This window comes from Paracoccidioides lutzii (genome assembly GCF_000150705.2).
Source record: "Paracoccidioides lutzii Pb01 unplaced genomic scaffold supercont2.14, whole genome shotgun sequence".
NCBI lineage: Eukaryota > Fungi > Ascomycota > Eurotiomycetes > Onygenales > Ajellomycetaceae > Paracoccidioides > Paracoccidioides lutzii.
Window position 1 is genome coordinate 787,011 of NW_015440960.1, and position 17,442 is coordinate 804,452.

The 17,442-nt window shown below is 41.8% G+C and overlaps 6 protein-coding genes across 6 annotated transcripts; 5 read left to right on the top strand and 1 right to left on the bottom strand.

The window, feature by feature from the left end:
- Positions 1-1,824: 1,824 nt before the first annotated feature.
- On the top strand, positions 1,825-2,067 carry PAAG_05505 (phosphotransferase enzyme family protein; the record flags this gene model as incomplete). Its single annotated transcript, XM_002792730.2, has 1 exon — positions 1,825-2,067. One exon carries the CDS (start codon positions 1,825-1,827, stop codon positions 2,065-2,067), a length of 243 nt encoding a protein of 80 aa, XP_002792776.2.
- A 4,778-nt stretch (positions 2,068-6,845) lies between these two features.
- Positions 6,846-7,405, top strand: PAAG_12056 (hypothetical protein; the record flags this gene model as incomplete). Its single annotated transcript, XM_015847596.1, has 2 exons — positions 6,846-6,924; positions 6,972-7,405. The coding sequence occupies 2 exons, from the start codon at positions 6,846-6,848 to the stop codon at positions 7,403-7,405; spliced, it is 513 nt and encodes a 170-aa protein (XP_015702821.1).
- A 62-nt stretch (positions 7,406-7,467) lies between these two features.
- On the top strand, positions 7,468-9,362 carry PAAG_12057 (hypothetical protein; the record flags this gene model as incomplete). Its single annotated transcript, XM_015847597.1, has 4 exons — positions 7,468-7,750; positions 7,791-8,306; positions 8,520-9,080; positions 9,190-9,362. 4 exons carry the CDS (start codon positions 7,468-7,470, stop codon positions 9,360-9,362), a joined length of 1,533 nt encoding a protein of 510 aa, XP_015702822.1.
- Positions 9,363-11,931: 2,569 nt separating this feature from the next.
- PAAG_05507 (hypothetical protein) lies at positions 11,932-13,345 on the top strand (the record flags this gene model as incomplete). Its single annotated transcript, XM_002792732.2, has 2 exons — positions 11,932-12,477; positions 12,629-13,345. 2 exons carry the CDS (start codon positions 11,932-11,934, stop codon positions 13,343-13,345), a joined length of 1,263 nt encoding a protein of 420 aa, XP_002792778.1.
- Positions 13,346-13,732: 387 nt separating this feature from the next.
- PAAG_05508 (small nucleolar ribonucleoprotein complex subunit (SOF1)) lies at positions 13,733-15,214 on the bottom strand (the record flags this gene model as incomplete). Its single annotated transcript, XM_015845596.1, has 3 exons — positions 13,733-14,093; positions 14,180-15,159; positions 15,212-15,214. The coding sequence occupies 3 exons, from the start codon at positions 15,212-15,214 to the stop codon at positions 13,733-13,735; spliced, it is 1,344 nt and encodes a 447-aa protein (XP_015699822.1).
- A 375-nt stretch (positions 15,215-15,589) lies between these two features.
- On the top strand, positions 15,590-16,928 carry PAAG_05509 (26S proteasome non-ATPase regulatory subunit 11; the record flags this gene model as incomplete). Its single annotated transcript, XM_002792734.2, has 2 exons — positions 15,590-15,857; positions 15,922-16,928. 2 exons carry the CDS (start codon positions 15,590-15,592, stop codon positions 16,926-16,928), a joined length of 1,275 nt encoding a protein of 424 aa, XP_002792780.1.
- Positions 16,929-17,442: the final 514 nt, after the last annotated feature.

Consider the following 17,442-nt stretch of genomic DNA (forward strand, 5'->3'; position numbering starts at 1 on the left):
CTCAGCAGCTAAAGACTTGAAGATTGAATAACTGACTATTCAACAGACTCTGCAGACTCTATAGAGTTTACTAAAAGACTTTAAACTTCTTCACTAGTTAAATCTTCTACTTTTTGCTTAATTTAGTATCTAGATCTCTTGCACTTTTACTTCTATATCTCATTAATATTGAATATATTCTGATATTACTTTTTTATAGTTATGGTATTGACTATTTTATATTCACAGATCTTGATAATTTGATTAAAATCTTTCATAAAGTCTTGAGACTGATTTTTTACTAAGCTTTTGATCTTATTTACCTGTCAGTGTAATTGCTGGAGATTACTAAATGCTTGAAGTACTCAGAATATGATTGAATTGCTAGAGCTACTATGTGAGAGAGTAGAAATTTATAGTTGAATATTTAGCTACTGAAGAATATAGTTAGACTGAAAGAGCACTATTTCAGTTATTTTGAAGTCATTTTAAATAGTCTGAGATTTGAAGATTGCAGTATGTACTGCAGAGTAGATATCTAGAAAATCTACCTTCTGAATAACATTAAATTTAAGTCACATTTACTACTGAACTAGATCTTCATATGCTCATTTTAAAACTAAAAAAACACTCATATCTAGTAACTGCAGAAGATGAAAGAAATGAGATGATATGCAAAAATATATTATAGCATTATTCTTACAGATTTGATTAAATTCTGAGATAAAATGACTATTATATCTATTCAGAAAAAGAAGAATAAATTTATCAACTCTGCAAGAATCTGCTACTGAAATAAATACTCATTGAAGTCATTTCAGATCTATTTCATCAGTAGTTCAGTCATTTAAACTGACATCTAATCTTCAGTCTTCTGAAAGACCTTTAAACTAATCTTTCAACAAGTTCTGATCTTTGAGAATGAGATATATATGTAAAGTCCATTCTGATATATTGACTAATTCTATTACAATTACTCATTTATGATTTTCAAGCTGTAGGAGCTTTACTCTATCATAGTGCTCACTACTAGTAATGATCTTAGTAGTGACACAGAGTCTCATAGTAAAGTCAGTCTTATCAAAGTTGTATATATTCTCTGATATAATCTCATGCTCAGCAATTATATCTTCTAAGATCTTAAATCAATTCTTTATAACTTGCTGATCTTCATACTTAGCTCAGTCATGATTATAGTGTCTGAAATAGCAGCTTTGAAGCTTCATATGACATTTAATCAGTCTTGAAATCCAGTTCTTACTGATTTGAAAAGAAAAGATAGTGGAGACAGTGATATTCTGTAAGATAAAAAGATAATTAGCAATATCTTTAACAAATGTCAGCTAAGAGAAGAATTCTTGTTTAACTTGATTCAGCACTCATTCAACTAGACTATCCTCTTCAGCAGCAAATAATTTGTGAGAGTTTGCACATAAATTCACCTGTAAGGGCTGATACTTGAAGTGATATTAAAGAGTAAATCTAGACATATTAAATAGCTTTGCAGCTTCACAAATTGAGAGCTTTTCATCATTTTGAATAGATTTTATTGTGAGTTCAATCCTCCTCTCTTGCTCAACTGAATTTAAAGAGTTTTTCTTGCATTTTGATGGCATAATTGTGTGTTGAATTGAATGAGCAGTTAAATTAGTAGGTGGAGAAATTTGGTGGCTGACTCAGTGTGGTGGCCGACTCAGTGTGGAATTACGTTAGTTACAGTTTCAGAAAGATATTTGTCATCACCTATAGCCCAGCTAACCAACTAGTTACGTACGGATTAGCTTTGTCCTTAATACACAACGTCATATTCCAGTCTTATAAAGATCCTGTCCAATGACAACAGCAATGCTGCCAAATCATTCAGATGAGGATTTTCGGCAGTCTTCTTTCTTTAAAACATGGCCTCAGCTACCATCACCAGAAGACATCCGTGCCCAGGCTCGTGCTCAATATTTAGCTGGATCTAGCCTTGACAAGCGAAAAGTTTTTGAAGACACAGACCCACAGTGGAATCCATCACCTAATGCATTTGCATCAATGGGTTTTTTTGTCAAGTGGGGCTCCAACATTACAATTGCTGAAGGTTAAAGTCTCTATGCAGTTCGTCACTTTTTAAAAGGGCAGTGAGCCAGTCCTTGGGTTGTACGTTTGGCGTACTGATGGATGTGAGATCTTTCTATATATGGAATTGATACATGGACAGACTTTTGGAAAAAGTCTGGGACCGCAACTTAAATTTGTTTAGAACTTCAGACTTGCATCTCCAATTTATGATGACTCAGACAAGTTCCCCAGGACCCATTTATAGGTAATGCATGCGTACTATCTATTCTTAGTATGCAATTTGTTAACTAATGGCCACTGTGTTCAGGAAACATCAGGTGGGAACATATGAATGACAGAGCTATTTTAGAATCAGGACCTTTTCAGTCTGTCAAAGAGTTTCATGATTGGTTTGTTTTCCTCTGCCGGCGCTCAATGATGGATTCATACTCCATTCCAATAGAGCCCTTTCGCTCTGAACTCCCCGATGATGCTGCAATAAGATTCACTCATGGAGACCTTCATCAAAGTAATATCACGGCATCAGAGTCAGAACCCTGGCAGATTATTTGCAATTGTTGTTGATTGGGAACAGTCAGGTTGGATGCCAGAATCCTGAGAGGATCGAAAGGCGTACTTCACTTCAGAATGGAAGAACAAGCGTGCTACCAAATATTTTTGCCGATGATACTGCAGCAATATGAGAGCACAGCGGAGACATGTTTATGATATACATCATCAATGGGATTTGAGGGTTGGGGCATCCATCGCCCAGCTACAATATCATATAGTAAAAGACGTGCCTCCAACAATTACAGTCATTCTCTGCACCCATAATATCTCGTAATTGTGTTTGAACTCCAGGGAAAATCCTGTAACCGGGTTGCCGGTGACGTGTATCAACTTTTCCTTTTGAACGATGTTGTTGAATTAGTAAAGCACGTACGAACCAAATCCCGAAGGCTGCCCGTAGTGCTTGCAGTAGAACTTGCGTTTTGGGTCTAAGATCATTAGAATTTTCATCATGAAAATTATAAATATCCTAGTAATCGTGCCGCTGCGCAGCCCACACCTTATATGGGTGCACCACACCAAAATGATAAAAACACTGAAACAATAAAAATGTTAAATCACATTCTCATTATTACACTCTATATCAACAATCAGCAGCTAATCTATAATAAAAAGATTATCTACATCATTCTCAGTGTGTATATCATCTTTAAATTGATTTAATTCCTCTTCTATTAGTGATATGAGTGAATTATTGTTAATTTATATGAGACTGACTTCAAATCTCTATTACTTCTTATTTTGTTCTTCTTCAGCTTCATTATTTTTATATTATTTGATTTTTCTATTAACATCTTTAATAGTGAGAACTTCCTTTATTTGAATCTGATGATGAGTTATTTTAGCTCTATGATGTTAACTAATATTGAGAAAATTTTTTTAATTTAGTGATCTATTACTTATTAAGTTCTACATGAGTTAAACTTACTTTGAATATCTTATTCAAACAATGTATCAAGATAAGTAATTTCAATTTAAAAGTATCTTTAATACTTTGTATGATATTTTTCATAATATTAATATAATATTTTAGCTTTTAAATTATTTTTGATAAGAATAGCTAAGAAGAAGAGATATATATATAATCTGAGTTATTCTTATCTTTATAAATCTACAGTGAAAAAGGTGATGAGATTTACTATTTAAGAATATCAAGAACTCAGTCAGAATTTTATAAATATATATCATATTAAGCTTATTTTGTAGTTATTATATCAGATTTAAAGATTTACTTTTACATAGTTGAAAGGTTTTATAAAAACTGCTATTTTTTATACATAACAAAATCATGATATACAGCGTAGTTGACTGCTTTTAAATGATAATATTTGTATTATTAAAATAATAGACTATTCAGAAATTATAGTAAATGAGTAATATATGATAATAAATTTATATAGAATTATTTTATAAAGATCTATATATTATATAAACTTCTCAATAATATAAAATTCATAATTATTTATTAAAAATAATTAATAATTTTTTTAATCTCTTTTTTATAGTAATATTAAAATGTTTAAATTATTTAAATTCAATTTTATTATTTATAAATTTAATATTTAATATAATAATTCTATAATTACTGAGTAAATCTATCTATATATATTAATTTTTTAAATATGTTTTAAAGGTTAAAATTATTAATAATAGAATGATATAATTATTTATAAATATATATTCAATAACTATAATCAAATCTTTTGAAAAGAATAAAGAAATAATAAAATTAACTTCTTTAAAAGTAGTTATAATTCATTCTCCATATCTTTGTTCTTTTTAAAATTCAATCTCATTGAAGTAGTATATGTCACAGATATGAAATTAATATTACTCAAATAGAATCTGAAAATATTCAAATCATGTATTGATATATTCAATATTTTTAATTATTATTATTTTTTTAATTTATTAACTTCTGTTTTACTCTCTTATACTCAGGTAGACATTCAATAAACTTATAAGTTTACATCTTGCTAACTTTTGAAAAAAAGATAGTAGAATCTATATACTAACATCTAAATATTGAATTTATAAAGTTTTTAATATATTTAGCTATGAAAAGATAATTCTTTTCATCAAGTAACTTGACTCATTATTTAATTATATCCTTCTAACTCTCATTTAATCTTTTATTAACTGGAATCTTTGTAGTATTCAGATTCTTTTTATTAATATGTGCTTAAAAACATTGATAAAAAACCTCAAATTCTCATAACAGAGATAGTATTTTAGAATTTAAGTTTTTTCAGTGATAAATGACAGTTTTGTGAATATGGTCTTCAATATTTTTATCTTTATTTGACATTGTGGTAAGTTATTAATTGATGAAGATGATGAAGATGATGAAATTGCAAGATTTTTATCATTTTGGTGTTTTTATTATTTTGGTGTGGCACACCCACATGAGGTGAGCGGCACGATTAGTTCGAAAAGTCCAGGAATGAGAACAAGAACAAGAATCAATCTAAGAAGATTAGTCTTGACCTCAGAAAGCGTTAATTTGCACTGTCTCCGATTGCTAGTTCTTCCCCGGTTTGACCAATAGATTCAACATAATTGCAGATGGGCAAATGGGCCCCATCCACAACTTGCAGCGGCACCAACTGAGAATGCGGCCACCATCCGCAAATCATGGCAGAACCACCAGCTGAGGATCTGCTAGATTTCTGGATTTCTGGAAAAGAAAGGCCTATTTTTGAGAACGGAGGCCACGTTTAGAGTGGGTACATATTGTGGTTTGCAACAAAAATAGAACCTTACTAATACCAACCAGAGAGCACCTCGAAACGCGGTCTGTTAATTTCCTGTACTTCCTCCATATAGTTACTATGCAAAGCGGTGTCGCATTGTAGTACGTCACCAACTGCTCAATTGTGTGATGAAGAGAAAAGAATATAATAAAATAATTAAAATAAAAATAAATAATAATGAGAGAGAGAGAGAGAGAGAATGAGATTTCTTTGATGAGCTTGAGAGTGTTGATTTTTCAATGGCTACTTCTTTGGGCTATTTTTGCATATTGGATGCCTTCAAGAGAAAGTCTGTAGAACAATCCTTGGTGTTGAAGGTGATCATCTGAGCAATTATTAGTTACTTCTTGCTGCAGCTTACAACTGTCAAGCCTCATCCAGGAACATGATTTTGATTGGAGCAACTGATCATATGATTCTATATTTATTCTTTTACTACATACCATGCATTCAACACCATTTCATGTTTTGTCCTTGATCACATTTTCGTTGATTCTCCCCGTCGTTTTTCATTCCTTTTAGAATCTCATTGGCTTAGTAATCTATTCTCGTTCTCTGCAGATTTTTGCGGCTTATTTGCTTGAACCTCAAGACATCGTGGACAACAACCTCCAGCGCTTGAATTGTTGAAGATGATAACTTCGAAGAGCTTAGCAAAATACAGTACAAATGTACTGTACTTGATATCAGTCTCTCCTGCAGGCAGCCTGCGGAGCTCACAGTCACAGCTGACAGGTTCAGCGAACCAGCAAATATGGACCGCTGCCTGGAGCTGAGCTTTTGCTACATTCTCACAATCAACTCACAATGGAAAAGCTTCCTTAGGACGGAGCAACATTCTTAAAACCCCTTTGTCGTGGCAATATAGAGCCCCATTCATATGTCTGGTTAAGAATCAAGTCTTCTCTACTTGCTGTTACAAAGTACAGCCAAAAATGAAAAACTAGAGATATCAGCAGATTCTCATTTTCTTTATGTTCTGGATGTTATGTCTATGTGCAGGACATATATTGTTATAAGGTCAACCTGTTCCCCTCATATGGCCACTGCCTTACCTCTTTAAGGGCTGGTTGTCTGGGGTATCTGTGTAAATGAACACAAATGCACTGTATTCATGAAGACAAGACTACAACCGCATCAATCTCTGTCTTTTCTTTCTCTCATCCTTTCCTTTCTTTAGTTGGTGCTAAAGAAATTTCTTGACGATACTCATCAAGCCTCGGTCGTCTTTTCATATACTTCTCAGGGGAAAGTCATTGGAGTCGCTTCAATATTTGTGGTATCATCACTCTGTTTCCCCATGATTCCTGGCAAACTCCTTGTTCTCCCTTCTCATGAAAAACACTTTAAGCTGTTGTTTGTTTATCTTCATAGGTTTCTCATTTTTTGTCTCAATATCTTCCAAGGTTCTCGGGAAATTTCCATTCTCTCTAAGCAGATTTGCTTCCCATGCTACCACAAGAAGCTTAGAGTCCCTATTGTCTTCCTGTTCTCAACATGCCACGATGCGACTTTTTTCGCGACTTGAAGGAGGCATCCAACGAGGGCAATCATTGTATGGTAGATGTGAGAGCTGGTGAGGATGATGGTGTCATATCTTGCACCTATTCCCCAAACCCTCAGAGCATAGCAATCTCGTGTTTACAACATCAAGTGATGTCACCAAGGCGGTCACTGACGCTTTGGAAGCAGTCCAGACCCGTTCGAGCGGAATCCGTATCTTTGACATGCTCATTCGAATTTCAAAACTCCTGGACAGGGCGTTCTCACCAAATGCGTGCGGTGAAGTCGACATGTCGAATATTTGTGGTAATTTCGACGAGAGCTGTCAACAGTCTCCTCGCACTCCTAACCCTACTCAACCCCGCGTTTCGAAACTAGGTCTGGATACACCAACCAAAGCTCCTGACGAAAACATCCTTGCCAGGATGACAGCAGACATTTGTACTGTTAAGACAGCCGGCTTCAAGGTTCTAGACTTGTCACTCGTTGATTTTCAGACCGACCCGCTTCTGGAGTTTCTGCTGTCGACACCCCATCCAGATGCTATGATGTAACAATTTGTGTCTATAACCTCAACTTTGATGACTTAAACGATGTGCATAAACGGCGCACTATCATGTTGCTACTCCAAACTTTACCCTCCGTTGATGAAAATAGAGATTTCCTGGAAAATGCCTCTGAGAAAGCGGATCCTCTTCTCTCTGATTGGCGTTGCAAGATCTCCAAGTCGGCGCTGGATGTGTTACGTTGGATTATCTCTTCAAACCGTTCATGCATAATCGAAGATGACAATGATAGTGACCGCGTGTCTGGGATGGAAGCTTTCATGCAGTTGCGATTTGCCCAGGGCGCGCCTGACAAGGAACAGCGATTCGTGCAAGCAGTTGTCGAGGCTAGCAGTTGTCGAGGCTAAAGAGAGATTATCCCTCAAGTATCCAGCCATTTTTGCCTGGCATGGGAGTTCCTTTGCAAACTGGCACGACATCGTGCGCGAAGGCTTGCATTTCAAGGAAATCAGGCATGGCCGTGTATTCGGGAATGGCGTCTACATGAGCAGTTCGTTCGATATCGCAACCTATTATGCTAGAGCTAGGTTTGGATCGTGGCCGCAGAGTAAACTAGAAATATCATATGCAGCATCCATGAACGAAGTTGTCAACGCTCCCAAGGAGTTCGTGAGCAAATCTCCCCATCTCGTTGTCGCGCGACTGGATTGGCTACAGCCTCGTTATTTATTTGTCAAATGCAAGGAACCCGAATCCGCCATGGGCGACGATAATGATGATGATGCTGATGATGATAAGGAGGAGGAGGAGGAGGAGGAGGCGGACAACCCTTTTCCCCAATTTCCTTTAACAGAGGCCTCCGATCCAATATATCATTTGCAGGATCCTGAGTATACTGCAAGGGGACAATGGGGGATTCCAATCAAGATTCCTACAACGGCAGTTAGCCGTAGCCGCCGTTTTGTTCTGAGTGCACCTACCCCTGAGCTGGGAACAAACTATACGTGCTTTTCGGCAAAATTGCAAAGCAGCTCTGCCTTTCGACCCGTAACCCAAGGGGGGATCCATTAGCGAACAACCATCCCCTAAGAGGAAAATTAGTCCTTTGCCTCTTAACAATCAGGCGTCGATTGGCCAACCAATCGCAAATGAGCCCCCGCAGAAAAAATACTTCGAGACACTCCTGGAGAGGAGAATGAGGCTCTGGATTGCTTACCCACCGTGGATGGCTACCTCAGCGACACCACTGCCATTAAAGATGCTGTCATGCTCTCAGTAGAGGAACAACAAGATGGCTACAAAAATGGTAAAGACCCTATCCGCTACACCCGTGACACCCCCACAATACAACGACCGACAACCACAACAACCAGGACAGCAACGACACCAGATCTCACCCCACCAGAAACAGACTTTGTTCCCGGCACCCTTGACTCCTCCACCCTCCCGCTCCTCACGAAACCCCAAAACGCGACATCCTGGGCCACCAAAGGGCTCCTCCGCGAGCTCAAACGTGACTCAAGAAACCCAAAAGACCCGACAACCACACGAACTAGGCTGGTACGTCGACCCAAGCATTACAAGCGCCATCTATCAATGGATTGTGGAATTGCACTCCTTCGACCCGTCCCTCCCGCTATCCGCGGATCTCAAAGAAGCCGGTCTCAAAATCCGTGGTGCTTGAACTCCGGTTCCCAGACGGTTACCCAATCTCCCGCCATCTGTGTGCATCATCCGCCCGCGATTTCTTAGCTTCGTGTCCGGTGGTGGCGGGCATGTCACTGCCGGCGGCGCATTGTGTATGTAGCTGCTGACCAATTCGGGCTGGTCAGTTGCGTCCAGTATTGAGAGTGTGTTGTTGCAGGTGCGCATGGCTATTTCGAGCACGGATCCGCAACCGGCTAGGTTGGAGCGGGGCCAGAGTATCGAGGATGGGACTGTAAGAGATTATGGCATTTTTGAGGCTTCTGCTGCGTTCATCCGTGCGTGTAGGGGGCATGGGTAGAGGTGCCAAGGGATTTTGAGAAGTTGGCTAAATGGGTATGAGGCGTAAGGTGTTCTGAGGTTGAAGCCTTCTGTTCCCCCTTTCCCTCCTCCACCACTCCCTTTCTTTCATTCTTTCTTTATTCGTTTTTTTGTTTTGTTTTTGTTTCTTTCTTGCGGGCTGTATTTGCTTCCCCCCTTCTTTGCTTTAGTTTGATTGGGAATGACGGCGTATTTTCCCCTTCATCTCTCCCCCATTCCCCCATTCCCCCATTCCTTTCTTTTTCTTCCATATCTCCCTTTGGTTCTCACACTCTCCCTTTTCTCACTCCCTCGCCATCTCCTTCGCTTCCTCTTTCTCCGTCTATCCCTCTATTTTCATCTCCGCTCTTGTCTCCGTCTTTGGTATTTCCTCTCCCTATTGTTATTTTCCCCCTCTCCACTCTACTCCTTTTCATTGCCCATGTTCGTTTCCGTTCCCTTTTTGTTTTCTGGCGTTCGAGGCAGCGCGATACGATGGCGGCGATGTGATACGATTCGACTCTATGATTGAAAATGGTTTCTTGTGGGAATATCTGAGAATATTTTTCTGTTTTTGCTTTGAATTTTACGGGATTTGGTACGGCTACCACATGTAAGGCTGTAACTAAAGATTCTTTTTGCTTTTTATCGGGACGGCTCAGGTTCAAAGATCTTATAGCGGAAGCGAATTACCACTGATCTGCTAGTAATCTAAAAAAAAAAAAAAGAATAATTAGCTTAAATTCTCCTAGAATCTGCTGTTTGATTTGATCTTTCTTATCCTACTAATCTGGCTGAATCTGACCTGCTGTACTTTTTGTCTTCCCGTCCCCAGTTGAAAATTCAAAACCTACCTAGTTTTTGCGACGTTTAAGGCTAGAATAAGGTTACGCTTAGGCATATCAAGAAGCGGGCCACATCTTCACGTTGCCTTTTCTAGAATGCCATGCAGAGTATAAAAGGGGTAATAATACAGTTAAAAGGGTCGGCAAGATCTGATGTGACGTCATCCCCATCTAACTATCGTTCGCGCCCCACCTAAACCGCTGACAACATCTTATTGACCTTCAGTGGTTCCAACGGTTGATAGAACCAGTACCATTTATTGATAACTTCTAACCCCGTCTCAACCAACCGTACTGCATCTCCAATAGCTACGTTATTAATCGACCATCCGTTGACACCGTTGCCGCAGGGAAGGCCTTTCCGTCAATATCCACATTGTCATCTGGCCCACAAAATTGTCCGCGCCCCATCCTAGTCCAAAATTGAATAACGTTTTAAGTATTTCATGGGGAATCTTCTTAGAGGCCGAAAGATCTGTGATCACAGCATTTCTAGGAATTTTCCGCGGCAGCTTGACACGGGAGATGGGGCCTTGATTTTGCGCCCTCTGAATACAGGTCATCACAGAACAGAACCTTAGTTAACTAACTACCATAACCCCCCCCCCCCCAAAAAAAAAAAAGAAAAAAAGAAAAAAAGAAAAAAGAAAAGAAAAGAAAAAAGAAAGGGATTCTGGACAGTATTCCAGTGGGCATAAGGCAAGAGAGTGAGATTATTTATGCTCAATCGATCCCAAATGAAGTCAACAGAGAAGGACATCTAGCAAATGGATCGCTCGATAATGAGCGAGGGGATAACAAAGGATAACTATGGAATCCAGATACAAGCAGCAAAAAACTCGTTCAATGTAAGCATGCATGAGTCACTTCAACGAAGAAGTGGTGATAATGACGAGTGCAAGCCAATCATTGAAACTTCTAGACAGGGCAAACCATTCTCAACGGAGGTTCGGTTTGCAAAGATTCCTCCTGCGGGCTCTGAATGGCTAATGAGCACAAGCAGCTCCAGTTAACGGAATAGATGTATAACTACTCTTCCACTAGCTATTGTTGCTCAGATAAAGCGAATTGATGTTGACGGCTTTGCGGAGTTATGTATGATATATATATATATATATATATACATCTAATAACATAATGATGACGAATATCGCGTCCGTAATACGTTCGTTCGGGCTATCTAGATCACGTGCAGCAGGTGGAATGTAACAACCAACTATATGATTCAGCTTCAGCTACTGTATCAATACCCAAAGAGAGGTAACCCAAGATTCCCGCTTCGCTTAATTTCTCAGACCCCGCATGTTCAATTGACGCGATAGGGATGTAGGTATCAAGCGTGTTTGTCGAGTATCACTAAATTGGTGATGTCAGGCTGAAACTGGACGAGCTTCAATATTTGGCTAAAGCACTGAAACACCAAATGCAAGCGACCCAAGGACAAGAAGACACCACAACCACGAACCTCCATCTTCCTTCTTGCTGTTCATGCACCATAGGGAATAGTATCCATCACTATATCTGTCTATAGTCAATTTAGATAATGTTCTTCCGTTTCGAAAGGATTTGGCAACGACAAAACCTCCTTATTTAACTAAGGACAAGTTGTTTATACGGACAGCAACTCTCTCCTATTCTCACAATCTTTAGCAGATTCACTCCCAACCCCGACTCCAATTCCAGTCGCATTGGAAATCCATAAAACCCACTCCTGCACCGTCCTCCATGTCCCGCCGTGTCTCCCCCAACCCCCCATCCCGCTCCGCCCTTCCCGCCCTCTCCCCTTTTTCGGCCAAAACCAAAACCCCTCACTGGACCCAAGCCCTGACCCTTGACCTCATCATCCGCGTCCTACACAAGACAATCCTCCATCCCTTCCTCGCCTGGCTAATCCCCCTCTGTCTCCGCGCCCAAGCAACACCGTACTCCCACACCTCCTTCGTCGTGACAACGGCCTACGCATCGATCTTGTCCTTCTTACTGCTGCTGAATATATTGAATAAGCGGATTGCGTACGGGTTGCCGAGGAAGGTGTCGTTAGAGGATGAGGTGGTGCTTGTGGCGGGGGGAGCGAGTGGGTTGGGACTGTTGATTGCGGAGATATATGGGATGAGGGGGGTTGCAGTTGCGGTGTTGGATGTGCGGGACGTTGGGGGTGTTGGGATGGGTGGGGTGGAGGAGTGGGAAGAGGTGCATAGTGTTCGGTACTATAGGTGTGATGTCGGGGATTGGGGGGAAGTGGAGCGGGTGAAAGGGATGGTTGAGAAGGAGGTATGTTTATGGCTCCTGTGTCCTATATCCTGAGATGCAGAACGCTACATACATCGACGGGCTGGTCGATCAATTGACCTTCGTATGAATGGATATATATATTTGTTGAAACAACCCCTTTTCTAACGTTGTAATGCTAAATAATCTACAGCTCGGAACCCCAACAATCCTCATAAACTGCATCGCCGCCCCCATCAACGGCATGTCAATCACATCTCTCCCCCCCACTGCCATCTCCTACACAATCCACTCCAACCTCGTCTCTTGCTTCAACATCCTCCAACAATTCCTACCTGGAATGCTCTCCTCCCCCACCGGCGGCACAATAGTCACTCTCAGCTCAGTCGTCAGCTACCTGACCCCAGCAGGCCTCTCAGACTACGTGGCAACAAAAGCCGCCATCAGCGCCGTTCACAAGACTGTCGAAGCAGAACTCCGCGTATCAGGCGACAACGACCGGGTAAAGATGCTCCTGATCGAGACTGGCCAGATGGCCACTGCGCTCTTTGAGGCGGTGAAGACACCGAACAATTTCTTTGCGCCCGTGCTGGAACCTGTGCAGGTTGCAAGGGAGATCGTGGCAGTTGTTGATAGTGGGAATGGTGGGGTTATTCGGCTGCCGGCCTATGGGGCGCTAGTGAACTGGTATGCGGTGCTGCCTGTGGCGATTCAGCGGCTGGCGAGATATCTTAGTGGGATTGATAGTGCGGTGGGGGTGGGGGTAGAGAAGGGAAAGGGAAATGGGAGCGAAAGGGTCGTGGCGTCGTCAGACTCAGTCTCATCGGAGAGAGAGAGGGAGAAAGGGAAGGCGAGTTCATCTTCGAAGGGCTCTGACAGTGATGTGGAGTTGATTGAAGCTGATGCGTAAGGAGGAAATAAATGACCAAGATGTGAAGGAACTGCGCGTCCTTCAGGTGTATATATGGTCGGGATAATGATAATAATGTCAGTTTGCTCCTGGTGAGCAAAGCTTGTATTTAGATGATAAGACATCATTTTTTAGTCGTTGATTTTATGCAATGAAAGAGAGCGATTGAACCCGATCTGTACCTCCGCATCACAAAACTGTGCAAAAGGTACTTAGGTAGGTACTCTTTAGACGGAAAGAAAGGAAAACCTTTTCTAATTCGGAGAATAGACATTGTGTGGTTTAAAATATCCCGATCATAGGGTCTCTGTAGATTCCGAGAATAAAGAACCACCAAGCAAAAACAGAGTATTCCGGTGCGAAATGCGAGTGCTAGTGCCGATTCGATTACTGCTCTTTAGCCAAAATCATCTTCTCTCTCTCGCTACGCCTTGGCATCTCTCCCTTCTTCTTAGTGTGCTTGCGTAGATTCTCCTCTCTCCTCTTTATAGCAGCGATCTCCTCTGCCTTAATCTCGCCAGCCTTTTTAATAGCCTTGGGAAGATGGCGATGACGCTTAATGCGGCGGATCTCAGGCATATGAGCATACCGCTGCTTGAGAGCCTCATCGTAAGCAAGTTTCTGTCTCTCACGTGCGCTCTTAATGCCACTGCGCGAAGATGCTTCTGCGCGCCAGAGACGGATGTTGCCATCGTCTGACCCAGACAGGACGTATTTGTTGTCTGGTGTGAATTTTGCGGAGAATACTCTGTTACGGTGTTGGTTCAGCATTACTAGAACAAGGACAAGGATTTTTTGCTTGTTGTGAATAAAACATATGAAATTATAGCCCACCTTTGCATACGTTTCGTGTGATAAATATCTCTGGAATGACCCTTACTCCGGTCCCATAATCGAATAGTACGGTCATACGAAGCACTAACTAAGCCTTCTCCTGTCGGGCTGAATTCTACATCCATAACAGCCGCAACATGGTCTTTAAGCACATTCAACGCCCGGTCCATTTTCCGCATATCGAAAATATATATATTATGATCTTCATTGGCGACAGCGAAATTAAACGCTTCCATCGGGTTCCAGGAAATTGCGTTGGAGGCAAACTTGAGGATCAACTTTGTGACTGGTAACGAAGTTCGGAGATCATACATAATAATTGACCGGTCTGTGGCTGTCGAGCCAAGAATTGAAGTTTCTGTTCGGTTGAAGGCTAGGGAGGTGATTGTGTCGGTACTTGTGGGCCAGTGGAGGGTTTGAGAAGGTGTGGAAGACGGCCTGGATAGGTCGTATACGGATATTACGGAGGAAGATGAGGCGAATGAGGGAAGGGTTTCATGGTGGGAAACACCTGTAAATGCGGATTGTCCAAAATATGTCGCCAGCGGAGGGGTATCGGATGCTGAGTTGTAAGGATCGAAGAGTTTGATTGTTTTATCTGCTGCGCATGAAAGCAGTTTTCTATCTGACGTCCAGCACATGCCCTTGACAATATTCTCGTGTGCGTCGGCATGCCATATCTCATCTCGAGTAGCCAGATCCCAAACCTTGATAACGCCATCACCACTTCCGCTAGCAAAACGCTCCAAGGACACAGGGTCTTTAGCTAGGCAATATACGCCATCAACGTGTCCATGTCCAAGCTGAGCCACAAAGGGAGCAGCAAACATACGCTCTAGCTTCGTGGCATTGAGTGCTCTCGTATATTCCCGCGCTCTCTCGAATGGATGCTGTGCGGGATCAAGATTTCGGGGAAGTTTCGACGTATTTGAGCCAGGCTCCTGCAGCAATGCAGCAGATCTTGAAAGCGTTTTTATTTTCTATCGTTCATTTAGCATTCGTGCCGTGTGAATTTGAGGGTTTTTCACTTACCATGATGTCCTGTATGTCAGGGATTCGCTGGCTACTCGAGCAACAAGTTGGATCTCGAAATATTTTTTGAATAACCCAAACTCTACTGTGATACGCTGACCGGCACAAAATCGGGCCGCCACTTAAGAGATAGCATAATTGCCTTTAAAACAGCGTCGATATATTGCCTAATCTGTGCACCAACTAGTTAACTACATCGGGGGAGGAAGAAGCTTACTAAGCTTAAATTGAACTTCTGAGCTAACTACCTCAACAATATAACAAATCCAGCAACAAATCCCCCTATACCCCGCGAGCTTCATTCGTGTTTCTGTGCTTGCAGTAGTGTTCCCTCCTTATTTTGTTTTCGTTTTTGTTAACGACATACCTTCATTTAGCATGGCAGCTGGTTCTGATGACGCAAGTCTTCTGGCAGAAGCCAAAAACCTCGTAAAGACAGATCCCGCAAAAGCAGAGTCGCTGTATCAGAAGATATTGTCTAAAGGTGTAGGGTCTACTGAAGCTGCCTCGCGCGATTATGAAGCTGCTCTTGTTGGGTTGGGGGAGCTGTATCGGGATGAGAGGAAACCAACTGAACTTGCGCAGCTCCTTAAAACCAGCACATCAGCTTTCTCCTCCTTTGCTAAAGCAAAGTCCGCCAAATTAGGTACGTGGGATACTAGGCATAGACGCAGTGAGAATTGCTCTTTGCTAACATATGCGTATTTCAGTCCGACAGCTTCTTGATTTCTTTTCTGCCATCCCCAATACCCTTGACATCCAGATACAAGTCATCAAGTCCTGTATAGAATGGGCAGTATCGGAACGACGATCGTTTCTCCGCCAGAACCTCGAGACACGGCTTGTCACCATATACATGCAAAAGCAGTCATACTATGATGCCCTTACGTTAATCAACTCCCTCCTCCGCGAACTCAAACGCCTGGACGACAAGCTCGTGCTGGTGGAAGTCCAACTCCTGGAATCCCGCGTCTACCACGCTCTCGGGAACCAACCAAAAGCCCGTGCCGCATTGACCTCAGCCAGAACCTCAGCAGCGTCCGTCTACACCCCGCCGCTCCTGCAAGCGGGTCTAGACATGCAGAGCGGCATGCTCCACGCAGAAGACAAAGACTTCACCACCGCCTTCTCCTATTTTATCGAGGCGCTGGAAGGCTACCACTCTCAAGAGGAAACAAGCAAAGCCACCTCCGCCCTGCAATATATGCTCCTATGCAAAATCATGCTCAATGCTGTCAATGATGTTAACTCCTTACTCGCCTCCAAGCAAGCCCTGCGATATGCCGGCACGAGCCTCGAGGCCATGAAAGCCGTTGCCCGCGCACACTCCAACCGCTCACTGGAAGAGTACGAGAAAGCGCTGAATGACTATCGATATGAACTGGGCAGTGATGTGTTTATCCGCAACCACCTCCGGCGCCTTTACGATGCCATGTTGGAACAGAACCTGATTAAAGTCATTGAGCCCTTTAGTAGGGTGGAGATCGACCATATTGCCAAGATGGTCGGCTTGGATACGCAGCAGGTGGAGAGGAAACTGTCACAGATGATTTTGGATAAGGTCATTATAGGCGTGCTGGATCAGGGGGCCGGTTGTCTAATTGTCTTCGATGAGGTGGAGAGAGACCAGGGTTATGATGCTGCACTCGAGACGCTGGAGAAACTTGGGAATGTCGTGGATGTTTTGTACACTAATCAGGCGTCGATGCTTGAGTAGGGCTTGAGGGTGTTGTGCGTTGTATTTGTTTCTTTTGCTTTTAGATATATGATATGGATTCCTTTTACCTTCTCGGTTGCTTGGCGTGGGGTCATCCGGTTCATATCTGCACTTGGAGGTGGTATCAGTAAATAAGAGAATGGAACCCCTATCTCTATTGCGTAAGCTTGTCGAGCGGATTAGCTATATCCATGCGGTCGGCACAGTGTGTACTTACTGAGCAGCATATGAAGGCTCTATTAGACAAATATTTCGCACATTTATGTTTCATTTGAAGGTAAATTAGATACCTACCTCTCTTACGAATGGGGGTGAAGGTAAAAGCTGTCATTGAGCATGGTCTATGCAATATAGCACCGTTAGCTCTATATAATAATACCCCAGCACTGTCAGCTACGGTTCGAATGACTATGGTACTTTTTCGCCTAGGTTTTTATATAAGATCACCATTGGCAAATGCTAAACAAACGGAAGCTATTCAAACAATGGTACGTTTAGACCAACTATATGAACA